Below are 23,254 nucleotides of genomic sequence, written 5' to 3'. Positions count from 1 at the left end.
CAGTGAACATCTGAATGATTCAGAGGAGAACTGGGTGAAAGTGTTGTGGTCAGATGAGACCAAAATCGAGCTCTTTGGCATCAACTCATCTCACCGTGTTTGGAGGAGGAGGAATGCTGCCTATGACCCCAAGAACACCATCCCCACCGTCAAACATGGAGGTGGAAACATTATGCTTTGGGGGTGTTTTTCTGCTAAGGGGACAGGACAACTTCACCGCATCAAAGGGACGATGGACGGGGACATGTACCGTCAAATCTTGGGTGAGAACCTCCTTCCCTCAGCCAGGGCATTGAAAATGGGTCGTGGATGGGTATTCCAGCATGACAATGACCCAAAACACACGGCCAAGGCAACAAAGGAGTGGCTCAAGAAGAAGCACATTAAGGTCCTGGAGTGGCCTAGCCAGTCTCCAGACCTTAATCCCATAAAAATCTGTGGAGGGAGATGAAGGTTCGAGTTGCCAAACGTCATCCTCGAAACCTTAATGACTTGGAGAAGATCTGCAAAGAGGAGTGGAACAAAATCCCTCCTGAGATGTGTGCAAACCTGGTTGCCAACTACAAGAAACGTCTGACCTCTGTGATTGCCAACAAGGGTTTTGCCACCAAGTACTAAGTCATGTTTTGCAGAGGGGTCAAATACTTATTTCCCTCATTAAAATGCAAATCAATTTATAACATTTTTACATGCGTTTTTCAGGATTTTTTTGTTGTTATTCTGTCTCTCACTGTTCAAATAAACCTACCATTCAAATTATAGACTGATCATGTCTTTGTCAGTGGGCAAACGTACAAAATTAGCAGGGGATCAAATACTTTTTTCCCTCACTGTATGTTGCCACAATGTTCTTTTTTAAATGTTTGTATTCACTGTGTTGCATTAAGGGCCTTGTATATACTTGCTCTGTGGTTGCACCATCAGCCTGCCATTACCTGAATCTCAAACAAATTGTCCAGACTTGTGGTGTTTTTTTTGTTGTTTTTTTAAGAACAAGAGAATAGTATGGCCAACTGTTTTCATTACATTTGTAATTTATGTGCAAGCTGACTACAGTATTCAGTTGTACGTCTGATACATCTGATTTGATGTGTCATCCAAATCAAGTGATCACTTGATTGAGGCAATTGTTTCATGGAGATTGGTGCTGTGTGGGTTTATATCAAAACTGCCCACCTATGGCTCTGTCATTTAAAATCCTGGTTCACACCTATCAAGCTATCCACAACTGTGGACCCAAGGACCTGTCTGACCTCATCCTACCCTCCTGCCCCACACTCACCCATCACTCCTCCAGGTCCATCTCCCTTCAGCAGCCCCACAGCAAACTAAAAACTATGGCTGACAGGGCTTTGAGTTGTGCAGCTCCTCGGCTGTGGAACGCACTTCCAGTCACTGTCAGGGCTGCAGAATCTCTGGCCTTGTTTAAGGCACAAGCTAAAGACCACGCTGTTCAGAAACGCTTTCAAGGTCCTATGTTAATTTTGTTCTCCTGTCCACTGGATCTGAGGACACCTTTGATAGCTTTGATTGTTGTCTGCTTACAATGTTCTGTGTTTTGGATTGTTCTTATTATTATAATTTTCATTTTCATTTTCTTCAGCACCTTGGGTGTGAGAGAATTGCTTTACAAATTAAATGTGTTATTATCATTATTATTATTCGTTTAGAATAACAGTTAGAGATGTATGATCTTAATTTGAGCCAGTTTGCTACAGCAGGAAAATAATTCAGCAACAGGAAATGTGAATTATGTGGATTATAATTAATGGACATTTTTTGTAGGGGTTGATGCATTTTTTGTTAGGGCAAATCATGTCTGACATTTAAAATGGAAATTACAAACTTTAGAAGCCTTTATAAACCTCGTATGCACTACACCAGGGTTCTTCAATTCCGGTCCTGGAGGGCCGAGACACCTCTGTTTTTCATCCTCTCCTTCTAATCAGGGGCTAATTCAGACCTGGGACACCAGGTGAGTGCAATTAACTACCAGGTAGAAATAAAAAACAGAAGTGTTTCGGCCCTCCAGGACCGGAATTGAAGAACCCTGCACTACACGTTTGCATTTCCTGTTGTGCAGGAAAAACGAAAGATCCTACAGTTGGCAGAGAGAGTACAAATGGGCAGAGGTAGACTACAGTAGCTGAGAGGAGCGTTTGGAACGAATCCTACCTGCATGGATTAGGAGGAGGGTGGCACTTGTGGTTTATTTGAAGTTTACCCGCAGCATTTGTGATTCATGACGCCTTGTCAAATCTAGAAGTCTTCACCAGGTCTGCCTTGTCAGGATTTTATTATTTTACCATATCCAAATGAACAACCTGGTCTCAGAGCATTTCGAATGATTCTGTATGTAAATCCGAGACACTCCATTTAGTATGATATGTTACGTTTCATATGGTATGTATTAATTTGTGGATGTCCATCACCCATTTCGTATGATATGTTACGAATTACAATTCGAATTTGCTAAACGTACAACATACTAAACATTTGAAAAATGTACAATATGTTATGAATTTGCAAAGTATGATATGTTAAGAATTCTACCTACCTATGTAGCTTGCTAATGTTAGCTAGGCTAGGGGTTAGGGTTAAGTTAAAGGGTTACGGTTAGGGTTAGGGGAAGGGGAAGGGGAAGGTTAGCTAACATGCTAAGTAGTTGCAAAGTAGCTAAAAAGTAGTAAGTAGATGAAAAGTTGCTTGAATGTTAAAGTTGTCCATGATGAGATTCGAACTCACAACCTTTGGGATGCTAGACTTTCTTGTTATATTCCCACCCATCACATAAGTAACCATCTGTCTTATGATACAGTATCATACTAATTTAAGTGTCCCGGATTTTCATTTACTATTTTACATCTAGTCTATGAGACCAGGCTGCAATGAAATAAAGAGTTCGTTGACTTGTTCAACAAGTGATCCTGCCACTCACCATAGAAGGGCATGTTGTGATAGCCTGAGTCTGCATATCACATCTGACCACCTGATGAAGCACATTTTAAGGAATCAGACAGTGTTTACTGACATTCCATTGTGAGTGAGCTGAAATGTCATAATAACATTAGGCAACAAGCATCTTCAACAAACAAACTGTCTTATACAATAGCTTACAATAGAGTAGTCTAACCATACCTAGCCTATTTTGCAATACGAACATAAACAACCTAAACATAATGTTATTCGAAGGTTTAAATATTTGAGACAAACGTATGCAACAGCCTATGACTGTGAAAGGCAATGCTTGAGAACTTTCTCACCTGCTTTGCTGTCGAACGATCCTCCTTCCGAATGACGTCAAAACAGTTGAAAATTGCTCCGACTGCGATTCTGGAGACGAAATAGGAGGACCTTTCGCCGGGGAAAGAGAGAGAGTACCAGCGAAACGAAGTCCCACCCAAACAGGCTACACCTATTACCTCTCCCTGGACATAAAACGGGGGCAGATACATCACACAAACTTAGGGGTGTTCGCCCAAGACTATGGACAAGTTTCTCCTGCAATTTCATTGAATATAACACATTTTGGAAATCATGCGATCTGAAACTGGAATAGTTATTGCTGCCTTGTTCAGCCTGGGCTGCAGCATGACACTGACAGCGGACAAGAAAGGTAAGTGTGAGACCGACTTTATCACGTTTATGCTTGTTGGGAATTTGGTCAAATTTGGAAATGAGTAGGGAATAGTAGGCTAGAATATGCTAATTACTTGAACGGAATGATGGACAACTATGAATGACAATGTTTCTGGATATAACATACACATTTTTTAGGAGACATACATTGATAGCATGTAGCCTAATACTGAAGAAGTTTCACATGATTTCAAAAGCAACTCCTTCTATGGATCAGTAGAAAAGGGCACACAGTAGTATGTATGTAGGCTTGTAAACTTAAATAAATTGCAATGAAAAAAAAATACGTTTTTAAAAATAATAGCATACTATTGATTTACATTTTTGTCATTTAGCAGACGCTCTTATCCAGAGCAATTAGTGTTAAGTGCCTTGCTCAAGGGCACATTGACAGATTTTTCACCTAGTCGGCTCGGGGATTTAGAACCAGCGACCTTTCGGTTACAGGCACAACGCGTTTAACCACTAAGCTACCTGCCGCCCCAAGCTTGCATTGATGTATGCAATCTATTTGCCTACCTTTCTGAACACCTGCCTGAGGGCTTCAGATATCTACATAGAGCTCTACAATGTCGTTCCTGTCACTGCATAACTGTCTTAAAGTAACTGTCCAGTGTTTCCAGATTTTTATGAAATATGACATAATTAATTACAATATGAGTGAGAGTTTTCCTTCCCAATTTTTTTTGTTAACCTCTTAAGGATCAAACCCTTTTTTTCAATTTTCACCTAAAATGACATATCCAAATCTAACTGCCTGTAGCTCAGGACCTGAAGCAAGGATATGCATATTCTCGATACCATTTGAAAGGAAACACTTTGAAGTTTGTGGAAATGTGAAATTAATGTACGAGAATATAACACATTAGATCTGGTAAAAGATAATACAAACCAGAAAAACATGTTTTTTTTTTACATCTTTGAAATGCAAGAGAAAGGCCACAATATAGTATTGCAGTTTAGGCGCAATTTAGATTTTTGCCACTAGATGTCAGCAGTGTGTGTGCAAAGTTTCAGATTGATCCAGTGAAGCATTGCAATACTGGACTATTTTGTATTAAGTCTGCCCAAATATGCCGAATTATAGAGAACATACAAAAATGATATGGTAATACAAAATGTAAGTTTACACACTCCTAGGAATGTCATACATGATGGATCATTAGCTTATACACTAACTTTCACACATCTAGATGGCCGGGCGGGGTGGGTGTGGAGCCAGAGACAGCAGGGGTTCAAACTGTAGAACCCAGTTCCTACATTTGAATATAAAAATTGATTTTATCAAACAAAACTATGCTACATTTTATCTCTGGGACCCTTAGGATGACAAATCAGAGAAAGATTACTGAATGTAAGTACATTATTTACCTTCAGAGGTGAATGTATCAAACCAGTTGCTGTGCTAAGTTTTTTGTTGTTGTGCACTCTTCTCAAACAATAGCAATGGTATTTTTTCACTGTAATAGCTACTGTAAACTGGACAGTGCCGTTAGATTAACAAGAATGTAAGCTTTCTGCCCATATAAGACATGTCTATGTCCTGGAAATTTTGCTGTTACTTACAATAGTCATGCTAATCACATTAGCGCACGTTAGCTCAACCGTCCCGTATACGGGACACAGATCCCGTAGAGGTTAAGTATGTTAAAAAGCAGGTTTTCTGTGTTGGAATGTTGTGGGTGTATACCGGTCATAAAAAATATTAATGCGAGTAGACCGCTGATTGGCCAGCTCATCCTCCCCAGGAATATGACATCATCCTCTATTAAGAAATAGCAAGCATATTTTAAATGGTCTGTTTGAGATTGGAGTTTTAAAAATGTTTTTTTCTCTCCAATTTATACTTTGGCCACAAATACCAGTATATGACGAGTCAACAACGTTATTTGGGTATGAGTTAACAAAATATTAACTTTTGAGATTTTCACTGGACAGTTAATTTAAGTATATTTCTAACCAAAATAATGATTTTCATATTCTGAACAGAAACACAATGAATGAAGCTAAAGTTGCATCACACAGTGGTAAAACGCTTCACTCCTTACACATCAAACATTACACCTCAAACTTCAAATTAAAATGCAACAGTCATCTTTTTTTCGGGCGGCAGGTAGCCTAGCGGTTAAGAGCGTTGGGCCAGTAACCAAAAAGGAGACTAAGAGCCGACAAGGTGAAAAATCTGTTGATGAGCCCTTGAGCAAGGCACTTAACCCTAATTGCTCCTGTAAGTCAATCTGGATAAGAGTGTCTGCTAAATGACTAAAATGTAAATGTAAAAATGGACCTAAGTAACCCACAAGGAGTTGCAAAGCTGCTGTGGGACTGTCCATCTCTGTTCCTTGTCTAAACTGTCTTGGCACATTAGCCACCACTGGGAAAGAGGAGACCAAATCTGGTGCGGTGTTGTGCCAAAGTTTGTCTCCAGTCCAGACGGTGGTGATGACAGACGGGGTCTCCCATGGAGCAAGGACTGCCCCTTGTCCCCCTGGCTCCTCTGTGGACCACCTGCAGTAGGAGACCCTCTAATCTGGCCAGAGTGTTAGATGTCTGGGACTCACGCTAGTTTCAAAACACAGCAGATTGTTTGCTAGCAGGTTGTGGATGTGTGCGATCTGGTTGGGTTTTTGTCTGGGGGGTGTTGGGCGAAAGGCAGTGACACATTTCCATTCTGACCAAAATGGATGGAATATTTTTGTATCTATTCTATTCTAGTTTACATTTCTCGATTTAATGTGCCGTCATACAGTGTTAAAAAGTCACTGGTTAAAAAAAGTAACATTAGACATATTCAGCAGTAATTTATAAACTGTGATATAGAACAAATAACATATTCTGCCGGGCAGATTAATTCACAGTTGTGTTTGATAGAAATGTAGGCGACTTGGAAATTCTACAGTGAGCCACTATAAAGTCTGATTTATTTGATAATCTATTGAGCACCAGGAAGAAAGATTTTCCTTTTTAGGTACTAAAATGGATGCAAATTAAACCATATAATGCTGACATGATTTTCTTATATGTTTCTGTAATTAAAAGACCTCACATCATGAGAGACAATAATTGAGTTATTGTTCATCTTTGAGGAAGAATAGCTGACTGTTCCTTTTCTTTGTCTGGCCTTACACAACAGCTTCAACAAAAGGTATATCCTGGAAGGAACCTTGCTTAATGCCCACACCCAAATTATCCTGGTTTTTGTGTGTGTGTGCCAATTAGTGTTAACCTTCAGTACATTGTTTGCATTGATAGACTGTTCCTTTGTCATACACTTGACTCCTTAGGCATGTTCCTTCTGTTTCCACTATAACACAGACTGTTAAGAAACCATGTACAGAATTAGCACTGTTAATAATAAGTATAATTGGTATGTCAGTATAATTGTGGTCCGTTCTCAATATCTTTTAAGAATTCAATAACTGAGTGGTAATAGCAATGTAACAATGTCCTTGATAAAATGAACAGTTATTTAATGCAAGTAAATAGATGGAAGGGAAATGTGCAGGGACGGCTTGTTCAATAGGGCGATATGGGCGACGCACTGCCAAACGGGAAAAGGAAGGGATTTTTTTTCTAATCAATTATATCACGGCAACAGCAGTTATCAGTGTTCACGTCTGATCTGCCAGCCACTAAATGTCAAATCAGGCTAAAGTCGTGCTTCAAATGGCCCCGCCCGTTTTTGGGGCGATTTCAGTCAAGTTGAAAATCGCCCAGAAGTCTCTCATAGCCTGTCATGTAAAATCTATTTTTTTCACATTTCAAAGCTTTCAATACATTCTCTATGGGTGTCTGTGGGCTTGCACTTACGCGCTTTCGTCATACGTGACGTAACGTTGAACGTAACTAAGACAATGGCGGCTAGAAGCGTCTCTGTTGCGACCTGCAGTGCGGCGTTATTTTATGTTTTTAATTTGTAGACTTAGTTTACAAACATTCTGCCAACCATGGATTTCCAGTGGTTGGTTTTGGACTGATCTTGTTGATCGTGTACATACCCGCTACGAACGGACTAAATAATGAAAACGCTGCTGGCAGCTGAATCCCAATACAGCTGGGAGACTTGGCTGGATGAGTCCCGGACAGAGAAGTGGAGCCGGCCACCTTCACCCTGGTCAGAGCGGACCGCGATCCTGGTAAGAGAGCGACTCTGTACCCCGACATTGAACTGCTTTCTGTGTCATTGCGACCTTACTATCAATTCAATTCAATTTAAGGGCTTTATTGGCATGGGAAACGTGTGTTAACATTGCCAAAGCAAGGGAAGTAGATAGTAAACAAAAGTGAAATAAACAATAAATATTAACAGTAAACATTACACTCAGAAGTTTCAAAAGAATAAAGACATTTCAAATGTCATATTATGTATATATACAGTGTTGTTACAATGTGCAAATAGTTAAAGTACAAATGGGAAAATAAATAAACATAAATATGGGTTGTATTTACAATGGTGTTTGTTCTTCACTGGTTGCCCTTTTCTTGTGGCAACAGGTCACAAATCTTGCAGCTGTGATGGCACACTGTGGTTTTTCACCCAGTAGATAAGGGAGTTTATCAAAATTGGGTTTGTTTTCGAATTCTTTGTGGATCGCTGTAATCTGAGGGAAATATGTGTCTCTAATATGGTCATACATTTGGCAGGAGGTTAGGAAGTGCAGCTCAGTTTCCACCTCATTTTGTGGGCAGTGTGCACATAGCCTGTCTTCTCTTGAGAGCCAGGTCTGCCTACGGCGGCCTTTCTCAATAGCAAGGCTATGGTCACTGAGTCTGTACATAGTCAAAGCTTTCATTAAGTTTGGGTCAGTCACAGTGGTCAGGTATTCTGCCACTGTGTACTCTCTGTTTAGGGCCAAATAGCATTCTAGTTTGCTCTGTTTTTTTGTTTGTTCTTTCCAATGTGTCAAGTAATTCTCTTTTTGTTTTCTCATGATTTGGTTGGGTCTAATTGTGTTGTTGTTGTTGTTGTTGTTGTTGTCCTGGGGCTGTGTGGGGTCTGTTTGTGTTTGTGAACAGAGGCCCAGGACAAGCTTACTTAGGGGACTCTTCTCCAAGTTCATCTCTCTGTAGGTGATGGCTTTGTTATGGAAGGTTTGGGAATCGCTTCCTTTTAAGTGGTTACTATCTGCCCCGTGAGTTCCCCCAATTGTTTGTTACCGTTGTGTACTGTTGATAATCACAAGTTTACTGGAGAACTGAGACCAAGTAGAGACTTTGGACAGGGTGGATATGGTATAATAAAGGCAGTTTATTCAGAGGTAAAGATATCTGGAATCGCGTGCACGGACTCGTGCACGTGTGTAGGTCACCTAAATCATCAGAAAAATTGCCCCTCCTGAGAATTTTTTCAGGAGCCGCCACTGGAAATGTGTATAGAGTTGATTGGAAGACCCATCTTAAATTGATTAATGTATTGAATGTCCTGCTCATATGACACTGGTTCAGTTTATACCAGGGATGCTGAAGTGACATATGCTGTTGTTTTGATTCAATGAATGGTATTGTTCTCTAAAACTCTTGACAGACTCTCAATGGCAGCTGTCTGCATTTTGAGCATAATTTTATTGTGTCAAGGGGCGTCATGGGTTTTGTTTTGTTGTACAACTCTGCCTGTGGCCTCTAACAGACCGCATGGGGACAGTCAAAGCAGCCAGCCATACACAGCCCGTCAGGCCTACACTCATTAGAAATACAGTCCTGCAAAGCTGTAGTAGGTCTTTAATGAGTCACACAGTCAAAGTAACAGCTTTTAATCCATTGACAGAACGTCCAGGCAGTTGCAAACATTCCAGGACATTAAGAACCCTGCGGAGCATACTGTAATGTAGTGGCGTTATGGCTCACCAAAGGTCTCACCTAGTGTACTGGGGAAGAGTTAGAACAGCACACCAGATAGGGCACACACCTGATTCTGAATGATTTTATAGTAAGTCGCTCTGGATAAGAGCGTCTGCTAAATGACTAAAATGTAAATGTAAATGTAGAAGCACAATATATTACCAGGTGCATGAAGAAATCCACCCCAAAAACTATATTTTGGTATTTGTTTCATTAGTCCATTGTTGATATAGTCCCAACATGTTTTTAATGTCAGCAATCAAGTTTTCAAGATATGTAACTTTCAAAATACAGAAATCTGGCCCGTATGCTGCATTTTGCATCAGATATCTGTATTTTGAAAGTGACATATCTTGAAAACTTGATTGCTGACATGCAAAACATGTTGGGACTATGTCTACAATGGACTAATGAAACAAATACCAAAATATCGTTTTTGGGCGGAGTTTTCCTTTTAAGTCCGTCTGCCTCACCTGTTCCAAAAACGTGTTGCATCATGTTCTGGGCTGCATTTCCCTAGGCTCCATTTATGACAGTGTTTCTACCCATCAACCTGTGCACTCTAACCCTACCTGGAATGCTTGTAACGCCTCTGTTTCAAATGATGAAAGTACAGACTCTATTCATTCTGTATCGCTGAAGCGTTACAGATTGCGCCATAGAAATGTAAAGGTAATTTCTGATTGAGCCAACATATGCAGCGTTTACCGTGAATGCAGTCTCCGCAAAAAAAAAACCATTGCCTTTATATTTCAATCACGCTGAACTTCAGTGATACAGATTGAATCGAGGCCTAAGTATCCAAGTACGTTGAAAGGAAGTTGCCAAAATGTCAATAAACCTTTGGTTCTTTATAAGCTCATTTCAATAAACCTTTGGTTCTTTAAAAGCTTGATGAGTGATCACGATTTTCCTCAAACACCTCCCAAGGAAGAAACTGATTGCTATGAATGTTTCATAAAAAAATGTTTTAACGTGTTCTTTAGACCCCTATCTAAAAGACACTGTGTCCGTTTGACAGGAGGAACCTTCATGCTAGAATCCTTAAACAATAACAAAGCGGTTGCCCTGCCTCTGTTTACGTAAAAAGCTGAGGGACGGGCCTGGAGAAATGTAACCACTCTCAAATTAAGACAGAGCTATGGATGCAAGGACTGACCATCCATGATATCAAAATGAGTTGTAACCATGTTTGGAGGCTATGCAGTGTTTGTTTACATTTACATTCTTTATAAAAATTGGAGTAAAACAAGCTTTAATTTTGTGTTCTCATGGGATACGACCATTGAACTAAGCAAATGAGGCATCTATAAGTTATATTCTTCAAGAACCAATAGGTATACAGTATATCAGTAATTTATAAGACCAAAAATGAATGTTGCAACTAAGGATTCTAGTTTTAAACCACCCTCCACAAAGAGGTTGAGAGCTTCAAGTTCCTTGGTGTCCACATCACCAACGAACTATCATGGTCCAAACACACCAAGACAGTCGTGAAGAGGGCACGACAAAGCCTATTCCCCCTCAGGAGACTGAAAAGATTTGGCATGGGTCCTCAGATCCTCAAAAAATTCTACAGCTGCACCATCGAGAGCATCCTGACTGGTTGCATCACCGCCTGGTATGGCAACTGCTTGGCCTCCGACCGCAAGGCACTACATAGGGTAGTGCATACGGCCCAGTACATCACTGGGGCCAAGCTTCCTGCCATCCAGGACCTCTATACCAGGCGGTGTCAGAGGAAAGCCCTCAAAATTGTCAGAGACTCCAGCCACCCTAGTCATAGACTGTTCTCTCTGCTACCGCACGGCAAGCGGTACCGGAGTGCCAAGTCTAGGTCCAAAATACTTCTCAACAGCTTCTACCCCCATGCCATAAGACTCCTGAACAGCTAATCATGGCTACCCAGACTATTTGCACTGCCCCCCCACCCCATCCTTTTACGCTGCTGCTACGCTGTTAATTATTTATGCATAGTCACTTTAACTCTGCCCACATGTACATATTACTTCAACTACCTCAACTAGCCGGTGCCCCCGCACATTGACTCTGCACCGGCACCCCCCTGTATATATAGCCTCACTACTGTTATTTTATTTTACTTCTGCTCTTTTTTTCTCAACACTTTTTTTGTTGTTGTTTAATTTTTACTTTTTTGTTAAAAATAAATGCACTGTTGGTTAAGGGCTGTAAGTAAGCATTTCACTGTAATGTCTGCACCTGTTGTATTCGGCGCATGTGGCCAATAAAATTTGATTTGATTTGATTTGAGTTACAGAAGAGTTCCCAGATATATGACACTATATGACAGTAAATTGAACAGCATCCAAGCTGGTCAACAATAACTTAAATATTCGTTTTTCTTCTTCCATGACTTGGCTTTTATTGTTTTAGTGTTGTTTAGCATCTATTTCAATAATCTGTCTAAATACGTCGGTGTCTACAGCATTAGTTCTAATCAGCTATGTCTATGGCACAACAAGGACACTGTCCAGCGTTGGTGTTTGGCTCTAGAGTCTGTAAAAATACTATCTTCTCAAGCATACGTCGGCTATTCCCAGAACTACATGTCCTCTCCAACCCAGAAGCCAAGCTTTCTCATTGCCGTTTTCACAAGACTAAATCGACGTGAGATAATTCACTGTAAATCACTATTTACTGGAAATTGATAAGAAATCAATCCAAACACTAACATTTAATGCCACATACGATTTGAAGAACAATGTCAATACAGCACTTGTTAGCCATCATCTGTTATTGAGTGTGTGGAGAGTGAATAATGCTCCATTGATTTCAAGCCTGAATATCCCACTTTATCACCCAGGGGGAGGTCACTTCGTAGTGTGTCCACTCTGTAACACTTATCGGTGTTAGTCCAATAAAATCATCTCACTAATCACAGCTGCTCTGTTGGCTGAATTGCAATGTACTTATTCTGCTTGAAAAATACTGGACTCGTTATTCAAACAGATCTGAAGTCTTATTTGGCAAGTAAATGAGGGAAATTAACCAGGGAATAAAAATAAAGTTATACATTCATATCAGAACAAATATATACAATAAAGGTGAAATTATGTTTACTGTAAAATTAAGTTTTATGATTTAGCTTCTTTGTGTGTTTCATACCCAAATGAAGAAAAAAAAACAAGTGCAAACTCTGCAACTGGTGCAAACACTTCTAGATATATAGGTCTATCTATTTGTACCTTAGCAGACTTACATTTGTGTGTTGTCCCCTGGGCTTGATCCCATTATCTTAATTTGGCACATCATCATATAAATGTAATTTTGGTTGGGAAAATACCACCAATTTCCCAGGAGAAATACTGTAGCCGTTAATAAACCAATGTCTCAGTTTAAAAAGATCATGGTCAGGCTAATATTTAACACATTTGATGATTTTGTGCTTATGTCCAAAAATAACTACAGCCATTGGTGTGTTGAAGGAGAACAGGAGTGTTCAACCCTCCTCCTGGAGAGCTGCTGGGTGTGCAGGCCTTTTGTTCCAGTCCTGCTTTACACTCTGGGATTTTACTAATCAGCTGCTCATCAAGATAAACTGATACTGGTGTGTTAGGGCAGGGCTGGAGCAAAAACCTGCCTATCCAGTAGTTCTCCAGGAAGAGCGTTGGCCGCCCCTGGAGTAGAGATTCTCACTTGTCTTCAGTTAAGTATACTATCATAAAGTCGGTGTTAAATAGTTGTTCTCTTCAAGTTGTCTGAATCCTGTCAGTGTCAAAACAGGATTAACTTAAATATACACCTTATTGTGAATGTATGGCCCTTTTTGAGATGTAATAGAAGTATTATGAATTTTAGAAAACACTTCTGGAGTAACAAATAAACCATCAGTGGTGGAAAAAGTACCCAAAAGCCATACTGGAGTAAAAGTAAAGATACCTTACTGAAAAATGACAAGTAAAAGTGAAAGTCACCATTAGAATACTACTTGAGTAAAAGTCTTAAAGTACCTGATATTAAATGTCCTTAAGTATCAAAAGTAATAGCCATAAGGTAAATGTTCTTAAGTATCAAAAGTAAAAGTATGAAATGTAAGAGCTGTAAATCCAAAAAGCTAAACAGTCAGACATTTTATTTGGTTTGAGCTTGAGTTTTTCTGAAAGGTAATAATTAGTTTTTCTGAAAGGTAACAGTCTTCCAGATGCAAGAAGTGCTCAGATAAAAAAAAAAGAATGTGGATTCTCAACTAGGCAACATTTCAGAATACACCTCTTACAGACAAAATAGAATTATGCTTAATTAAGGAATATAGACAGTAAACGTAAGCACTTTCAATCACAGTCACTTTGCTTTAGAAAATACATCTTATAATAGAACCCTACACATAAAAAAACAAAAAATGGATGATGAACTCATCAAAAGTACATGTACAGAACTGCACACAACCTCACTGTAGGAATATGAGGACATCACGACTGATGGAACTGTTTTAGAAATCAGTGTTTCAGGTCATGCCTTTCTAACAAGGACACCTTGTGAATTTTAAACATAAATTAACAAAACGCGTAAAGCATCCCTGTCCTTGGGCTTGCTAGCGTTAAGCTGTCATTAATTGAAGTTGAATCATTTGCAGTTCATCTTCAGTAAAAGCTGGTTTTCAAAGTTTCTGGAATCCAGCCTTGCTCTCCTGGGGCTGAAAACAAGTCCTGCAATGCTGAACAGCCTTTCACAGGCAGCTGAGGCAGGTAAGGGTGTAAACTGGTGCTTCGGCAGCTGGTACTTGAAACCATCATCTTCATTCTGGATCTGAGCAGTGGGTGGTGAAGCAGCACAGCCAACGAGGCAGTGGAAACAGTGGGTGGTGAAGCAGCTCAGCCAACGAGGCAGTGGAAGCAGTGGGTGGTGAAGCAGCACAGCCAACGAGGCAGTGGAAGCAGTGGGTGGTGAAGCAGCTCAGCCAACGAGGCAGTGGAAGCAGTGGGTGGTGAAGCAGCTCAGCCAACGAGGCAGTGGAAGCAGTGGGTGGTGAAGCAGCTCAGCCAACGAGGCAGTGAAAGCTTTCAAGAAGTTAGAGCCGTTGTCTGTTGTTGTTCTCACAATCTTACCCTGGATTTCGAACTCAGAATGGATGTCATTTAGGGCACATCAAAGGTGTGTGAGCCTCTCAACCGTTTACAGGCCAGGGCTGCAGAGCATCTGTTGAGACTGACAGGGTCTATCCAATGGGCTGTAACACCAATGAAGCTCCGTCTTCTTGCAGACCAGCAGTCGGTGGTGGTGGCGATGTGGTCAACTCCTCTCATGGCCTCAGTCACCTTCTTCTTCATTTCCGTGGAGGCTTCACCAATCCTGGAGCGCAGTGTGGGCCTTGATATGATATTTGAGTTAAGCTGCAGATCCTGGACAAACTCTGAAAGGTTCTTGTTCTACAACAGCGAATGGTTGGAGCCCTTGGACCACATACTTCACCACAGCTTTGTCAATGAATTTTTGAGACACTGTCTTCAGTAATGTGCTCTGCTTGATGGTGGAGGGAGTCTCAGGGGCATGTTTTCTCTTCAGTGTGTTTGCTGCCAGTTCTCCATACTTCTTAAGATGGTGTACATGCTTTCTCTGAAATAAGAAGAAAAGGACAAGAGAAAGACAGTTACTTAGCAACATAACTACCATCACCAAATACTTCAGTTATAGGATCCTCATTTTAAAGCTATAAACAACATTTGTTAAGTGAGAGTTTGTGACCATTTAATATTACAATGAGAAAAAACGATGTTAATTGCTCTATCTAGTAGGTTACGTCAATACCTTAAGTCTACAGTAATTAGCTAGGTAAGAAGAACAACTTTATCAACTAACACAAGGAATAAAATGACTTGCTAACTAGCTAAATTAGTGGATGTTAGCTAAAATTATGAAAGCTAACGTTAGCTAGCTTGACCAGGGGTGTTTAGAGAAAAGGTATTTGGCTAGACTAACGCTAGCTAGTTAGCTCATATCAGTTTAGTTAGATTGCGTTAGCTAACAAAGCTTCCGAATCTGGACACATTCTAGTAGGTAGCTACTAGTTAGTGAACTATTTCGGTATAGGATTAACTAGCATCAACTAACACTGCTTGTTGAATTAGCAAATGTGGGCTAGGTAGGTTAGCTAATGTTAGCTAGCATGCTAACGTTATTCTAGTTAGCAAGCGAACAGTAGGCTTACCTCAATGTGTTTTTTTAGGTTCGATGGCGAGTTCTTGAACGCTAGGTAAACTTTTGGTAAACATAACAGACATTTCTTCCGATAGAATGAATCCTTCATTTCGAGAAAAGAAAACATTTATTTTAGATAAGCCAAGGGTGTTCGTCCTCATCGGGAGGTGGTGGTAGAGCGATGTCGGACATGATTGTGCAAAATGCTGCTGAGTGGATGACTGTTTTGCAAGTGACAGGCTCCCGGTCCGTGGGGTTTACACTTTAGGACCCTTGGATTTGTCCAAACTGATGAGGATCGGATCAACTCTGCTTGCTTGTCCTCGCCTGCTGCCTTCCAAAACAAGTTAACCCATGAGTAAACCGACTCGCCGACATTGCTTGCATCTTTTTACTAACATCTTTTTTTTCTTTCTTCCAGCTTCAGATTATAATAATATGCCGTTTAGCAGACGCTTTTATCCAAAGCGACTTACAGTCATGTGTGCATACATTTTTACATATGGGTGGTCCCGGCGATCGAACCCACTACCCTGGCGTTACAAGCGCCGTGCTCTACCAGCTGCGCTACAGAGGACAGATTGATTTGATTTTGTAGCGAGTAACCAAAGGTGTCAGGGAAAATGTGTCGGAGTAAAAGTAGTTTTTTTATTTTTTATGTAGTGAAGTAAAAGTAAAAGTGGACAGAAATATAAATAGTAAAGTACAGATACCCTAATAAACTACTTAAGTACAGTAACGACGTACTTTACACAACTGTAAACCATTATGCTATTTTATTTAATCCGAGTTAATGTTTTAGGGAACATCAAAGATGCCACATCCTTGTTAATCGCACTATCTAATTTAATTTAATTTACGTAATTTACGTATGGGTGGTCCTTTGTAGCTCAATTGGTAGAGCACGGCGCTTGTAACGCCAGGGTAGTGGGTTCGATCCCCGGGACCAACCGTACGTAAAAATGTATGCACGCATGACTGTAAGTCGCTTTGGATAAAAGCGTCTGCTAAATGGCATATTATTATTATTATTATATTATTAAAGCAGCCTTAATGTTATTTGTAATATAAAGCTGCTGGTACACATTTCTGTCTTTGTTGGCAGCATTTACTTAAAGGGGAACTTCTTAGTACTTAAAGGGGAGCTGCTCAGTGAATAATATTATTGTCTCTTGCTACATACTCTGTGAGAGACAGGAAGACATCTAAAGCCTGATCTCAAAATCTCGAGTCCAAAATTTACAAATTGTGTCGCTGGGTTGATTCTTCTTATGTGGTGTTGTTTTCATATGTAAAGTATTAAGATCAGTCAGTCATGGTGATTAAATGCGAGACATTCACCTGGGAGAGAAGAACAGATTTCGTGATCCTATTGAGATAAGAAGCGAAAAAGCCCTTCTGTTCGTTAAGAGCATGACAAACCCTCTTGCTGTTTCAGCACAGGTGTCAGAAAGCAGATTACAGGTTTTTTGTGAAAGACTCAACCTAGACCCGATTCATAGAATGAATCTGGATCTAAGATTATTATTGCGTAGTGTACCACACCTCATTCACAAAAGACAGGAAATTAATCAAAAATAGAGTCAAAAGAGAGACAGCTTGGATTATATGACAGTGAATCTGTGACAGAGTGAATACAGTTGTGACTTACTGGATGTGTGACAGAGTGAGCTAATACGTTGCATCTCCAATATGTTTGAAGATCTAATTAATGATGTTTCCATAACCCAATTCCCTGCAGTTCTACTTCCATGTTTGCTTCCTCCCATTTGAATGTTCCTTCCTGCTTTGACAAACAAGGCCTGTTTAAAAAAAATCCTAATTGCCATGCCATGTTGAAACATCAGGGTCACCTGCCTCTGCCTCAGTTCAGTGTTGACTTTGACGGATTTCACCTTCCAGTCTTCACCAAGGTCATTTATGTGGGAGGACAGGAAAAACACTTTAGAATTGCTGCTCTGCTCTAGATCAGAATCAATAATGTTCTTGTGATGCCAAGTGGTGGGCGTCAATGTAAATAATATCCTGTAAATCTTATTGATTTGTCCCTAGTAAACCTATCGATCCCCTCCCCACCAAAGGGTTTGTTTGACCGATGTTGGACTTCCATGAAATTGATGTTCAGTATTTTAAAGTGATTTGACAGGTTGCAAACATACATGTGTCATCAATTGTAGGGTCTGACTAGGGCATTGACACCAAGACTGCAGCTTTGTTATTTTACACTGATCTGAATGGTTGTGAATTGATGACCCACACTTGAGGTGAGGGATGTGCCAACAAGTGCAAAGTTGCCTTTTCAATCGATCAATAATATAATAATACTTTTAGCAAAGATGTTTATTTTCAATTCACAAACTGTAGAAACAATGAGAATAGAAAGGTTCAGAACTTTTGTAAAACATCACAGTACAGTTGAAAAATATATGGCAAATAGAAATCCAATATGGATGGTGTTAAGAGATATATGGGAGGTGTTGAATGGAGCTGAAGGATGGGACTAATAACAACAACTAATAACAACAAGATAACTAGTGTAAGAGATGCTGTGTCCATAATAAGTATATAGGTTATATATTGTGAGCTTTTGTGAAAGAGCACAGTTAGAAAGATATGGCATATAGAAGCATACCAGATGGACATCATGAAAATGATCAGAGGAAGTTCAGGAGTAAAAACAATCAAAATATAATTAGTGACTGTGTCCATAAAATATATATAGCCCAAGTGGTGCAGTGGTCTAAGTGGCGCAGTGGTCTAAGGCACTGCATCGCAGTGCTAGCTGTGCCACTAGAGATCCTGGTTCGAGACCAGGCTCTGTCGCAGCCGGCTGCGACCGGGAGACCCATGGGCGGCGCACAATTGGTCCAAGGTAGGGGAGGGTTTGGCCGGCAGGGATGTGGGCTCGTTTCCCACGGGGGGCCAGTATGAAAAATAATTTGTAAAAAATTTATGCTCTGGATAAGAGCGTCTGCTAAATGACTAAAATGTATAAGCATGAAGTAGAGGCCTAAGCATTGTTGTTCACTAGTTTACTCCAATTAGGGAGGGGATGGTGGGGTTGGAAAGTAATAAAGGGAAATATATATATTTTTAAAGGATATGTATGTATGTATGTATGTATATATGTATGTGTGTATATATATATATATACAGTGGGGAAAAAAAGTATTTAGTCAGCCACCAATTGTGCAAGTTCTCCCACTTAAAAAGATGAGAGAGGCCTGTAATTTTCATCATAGGTACACGTCAACTATGACAGACAAATTGAGAAAAGAAAATCCAGAAAATCACATTGTAGGATTTTTAATGAATTTATTTGCAAATTATGGTGGAAAATAAGTATTTGGTCACCTACAAACAAGCAAGATTTCTGGCTCTCACAGACCTGTAACTTCTTCTTTAAGAGGCTCCTCTGTCCTCCACTCGTTAACTGTATTAATGGTACCAGTTTGAACTTGTTATCAGTATAAAAGACACCTGTCCACAACCTCAAACAGTCACACTCCAAACTCCACTATGGCCAAGACCAAAGAGCTGTCAAAGGACACCAGAAACAAAATTGTAGACCTGCACCAGGCTGGGAAGACTGAATCTGCAATAGGTAAGCAGCTTGGTTTGAAGAAATCAACTGTGGGAGCAATTATTAGGAAATGGAAGACATACAAGACCACTGATAATCTCCCTCGATCTGGGGCTCCACGCAAGATCTCACCCCGTGGGGTCAAAATGATCACAAGAACAGTGAGCAAAAATCCCAGAACCACACGGGGGGACCTAGTGAATGACCTGCAGAGAGCTGGGACCAAAGTAACAAAGCCTACCATCAGTAACACACTACGCCGCCAGGGACTCAAATCCTGCAGTGCAAGACGTGTCCCCCTGCTTAAGCCAGTACATGTCCAGGCCCATCTGAAGTTTGCTAGAGTGCATTTGGATGATCCAGAAGAGGATTGGGAGAATGTCATATGGTCAGATGAAACCAAAATAGAACTTTTTTGTAAAAACTCAACTCGTCGTGTTTGGAGGACAAAGAATGCTGAGTTGCATCCAAAGAACACCATACCTACTGTGAAGCATGGGGGTGGAAACATCATGCTTTGGGGCTGTTTTTCTGCAAAGGGACCAGGACGACTGATCCGTGTAAAGGAAAGAATGAATGGGGCCATGTATCGTGAGATTTTGAGTGAAAACCTCCTTCCATCAGCAAGGGCATTGAAGATGAAACGTGGCTGGGTCTTTCAGCATGACAATGATCCCAAACACACCGCCCGGGCAACGAAGGAGTGGCTTCGTAAGAAGCATTTCAAGGTCCTGGAGTGGCCTAGCCAGTCTCCAGATCTCAACCCCATAGAAAATCTTTGGAGTGAGTTGAAAGTCCGTGTTGCCCAGCGACAGCCTCAAAACATCACTGCTCTAGAGGAGATCTGCATGGAGGAATGGGCCAAAATACCAGCAACAGTGTGTGAAAACCTTGTGAAGACTTACAGAAAACATTTGACCTGTGTCATTGCCAACAAAGACTATATAACAAAGTATTGAGAAACTTTTGTTATTGACCAAATACTTATTTTCCACCATAATTTGCAAATAAATTCATTAAAAATCCTACAATGTGATTTTCTGGATTTTTTTCCCTCATTTTGTCTGTCATAGTTGACGTGTACCTATGATGAAAATTACAGGCCTCTCTCATCTTTTTTAAGTGGGAGAACTTGCACAATTGGTGGCTGACTAAATACTTTTTTTCCCCCACTGTATGAGGGATTGGAAGTGATGCAGATAATTACATTGATGGAAGTTACAATCTATCTGCTATATTAAAGCTGATCTACCCCCTAGAAAAACATAAAATAATAAAAAATATGAAAAAGAAAGTTGCCTTTTCTTGCGGGAAACGACCGATTCATTTGTGTTTATGCATGCTTTGTGCGTTGGGACAATAGTCATGCAACTTTACAGAATCGAAGTTCGTTCCCATTACAGAGATAATCCGGGATTGGTACATCCATCTTTGGCTTTAGAGGAATGCAGTTGAACGGTAGAGGGGCAAGTTATAGATTATGCTTTAAAACTGATTATTGTAATTAAGTCAAAATAGCGTCACAGGAATACGATTTCTCCTGATTATTTAATTAAGAAAAGAGTAGCCTGCTATGTAGGCCTATGCACACTAACATGTTCACTTTGGTTTTACTTGGATGCTTGCCAGACACTAGCCAGGGCACTTAACTGTTTCTGCATTCAACAACGTTAGCCATATCAATGCCTTGCCAATGCAAGACAACAACTAGTTACCTAAAGCCAAAACAGACTGGCACCCAAGCTAGCCAAACACACCCCTATAATTCAACAGATTGTAATACTCTAAAAAGAGATTCGGAATCGGTACCACCCTCTATTCTTGCCGATACCACGTTCCCACAGTAGACACAATAATGAGAGAAAAGCATTGACTAGAAAGTGCAAGGGGGTGTGGGGCTGAGAAAGAGAGCACATAGAGAGAGAGGGAGAAAGACAGAAAGAGTAGAGATGGAAAGAGACTGAGAAAGCAGAGAGAGTGATATATAAAGAACACGGTGAAAGAAAAAGAGGTTTAAAGATAAAGCCAAGGGTTGAATTGCAAAACACAGTGAACTGGGTCGACAGCCTTTTGAAAGAGGGTAAACAACAGAAAGTTCTCTGGCCTTGACAGGGGAACACGGGATAAATCTGTTGGCCAATTAACTGAGCCGTGTGCTGCTGCTTCAAATGCAGTCCGTTGCCTGCCGCAGAGATTTTTACGCTTTTCTCGGCGGCCTTTAGGGGAGAAAGAGTTGGATTTTTATCAGTCCACAGCATATTTATATGAGTGCCTCGTGGGATTGTTTATGCAAAACAATTAAACGGATCCCTACAACACCTTTCATACACTGTCCACACTGCACCAGACCTGGGTTCTAATAGTGTAAAAAATATTTTAAATACTTTTAGCTTGGCTTGATTGAGAATGCTTGGCACAACTGAACCAATGGAATAGTCCCAAAAGTGCAAACACCACCCATCTGGCTCTCAAGGCAGGTTCAAGCAAACACTCAAAAGATTTGAACGATTTTAAGCACTATTTGAACCCAGGTCTGTTGTGCATTCTCACTCAGCAGGGTGGTTTCCCCTAACGGTATTGTACCAGAGACAGATAAGCTATCGGCCCATTCTCCTTAGCAGACCCACCGATTAACCTACAGTAAAACTAGCACTTGAGAAGTGATTAAATTGAGGTCAGCTGTTGAACGCGGAATGAGGCAGCGCTCAGTTTGTTGTTTTGAAAGTGTCTGAAAAAGTGTTTATATTGGAAAAGTCTGGTTACTAACTAGCTACCTTTTGATTTTGGATCCCGTGACGCGGTTGGCATCAGTTGCTGGGACCGCTGCTCTCTGTCCAGGGATCCTGCAGACCGAGGGTCTGATGATGAGCTGCTTGGTGTAGCAGCTAGCCTATCTGCCACTGTTAGCTGCCTATCAAGCTAGCAGGGTTTCCTTGAGGGCTTGAATGCAGCCCGTGACGCGGTTAGCCCTTGTGGCTGGGACCGCGGATTGTCCTGGGCTTGTGGCTGTCTAGATCCCTGCTGTTTGTTGCTGCCCTGTCTGGAATTGCGGGGTGTAAAAGCATAGCCTACATTGCTACCATGACAAAGACCAAAGCCGGCGGGAATACCGTTGTCGAGGACAGTGGTGTCTCTCTATCACACGTGAAGGATCTTTTAAACAAACAAAAATAGTTCTACAAGCAGTTGTTACAACAACAAGAAAATAGCTTCAAGTGTTGTGTCCAAATACTGGTGGAGTCAACTAATAAAATAATGGACGACCTGACCAGAGAGGTCCAGGACCCGAAGAACAGTTTGCAGTTCTCCCAGGGTCAGCTCGATGAGGTTAAACAGGAAAACGGCAAGATGACAACAATCTGTAAGTCATTGAGCGAGGACATCAGTTCTGTGTGTGAATTCATGATAACAATGACAGAGAAATCTGATTATCTTGAGGGACAATCAAGGCGGAACAACATTGTTGTAGACGGAATTGTAGAATCTCCACATGAGACCTTGATGGAGTCTGAGGACAAAGTGAGGGAAATGATCTTGGAGAAACTGAAGATGGACCACAGGAAGATTGAGTTGGAGCGCGCCCACAGGACTGGAAAACCCACCACCGGCCCAGGTGACAGGCCCAGGCTGATAGTTGTCAAGTGATTACTTCATTGGCAAAGTGGGCAAACTGAAGCAGGAAATGCCAACAACGAACAGTGAGCCATCGTATTCATGCATAAAAAAACTAATAATGAAAGAAAAGCATTGTAAGTTAGAATTTTGTAAAGTTAGCGTGGGACAGGTGGAAAAATGATTGTTATCGATCAATAATGACGAACCTCCTGGCATTGACAACATACTGTAGATAGAGTCAGCTACCATCCTCAGTAGCTTTCCATGGCCACTCCTATCTGTCATATCTTTAATCTGTGTCTAGAGGAAGGTGTTTGTCCTCAGGCCTGGAGGGAAGCCAAAGTAATTCCGCTAGCCAAGAGTGGTAAAGCGGCCTATACTGGTTCTAACAGCAGACCAATCAGCTAGTATGCCAGCTCTCTG

At 40.8% G+C, this 23,254-nt stretch overlaps 1 protein-coding gene across 1 annotated transcript in view; it reads left to right on the top strand.

Moving 5' to 3' along the window:
* The first annotated feature begins 2,878 nt into the window (after positions 1-2,878).
* The window catches only part of LOC311109190 (melanoma receptor tyrosine-protein kinase-like), a 64,544-nt gene continuing 44,168 nt past the window's right edge, over positions 2,879-23,254 (top strand). The window contains exon 1 of the mRNA XM_084152029.1: positions 2,879-3,616. Within this exon, the coding sequence (XP_084008155.1) occupies positions 3,538-3,616 (79 nt within the window). The 5' untranslated portion in view covers positions 2,879-3,537. The remainder of the gene's footprint in view (positions 3,617-23,254) is intronic.

This window comes from Coregonus lavaretus (genome assembly GCF_964263955.1).
Source record: "Coregonus lavaretus genome assembly, chromosome: 34".
NCBI lineage: Eukaryota > Metazoa > Chordata > Actinopteri > Salmoniformes > Salmonidae > Coregonus > Coregonus lavaretus.
The sequence above is the reverse complement of the archived record's forward strand: the minus strand, read 5'-3'. Positions and strand labels throughout refer to the sequence as shown.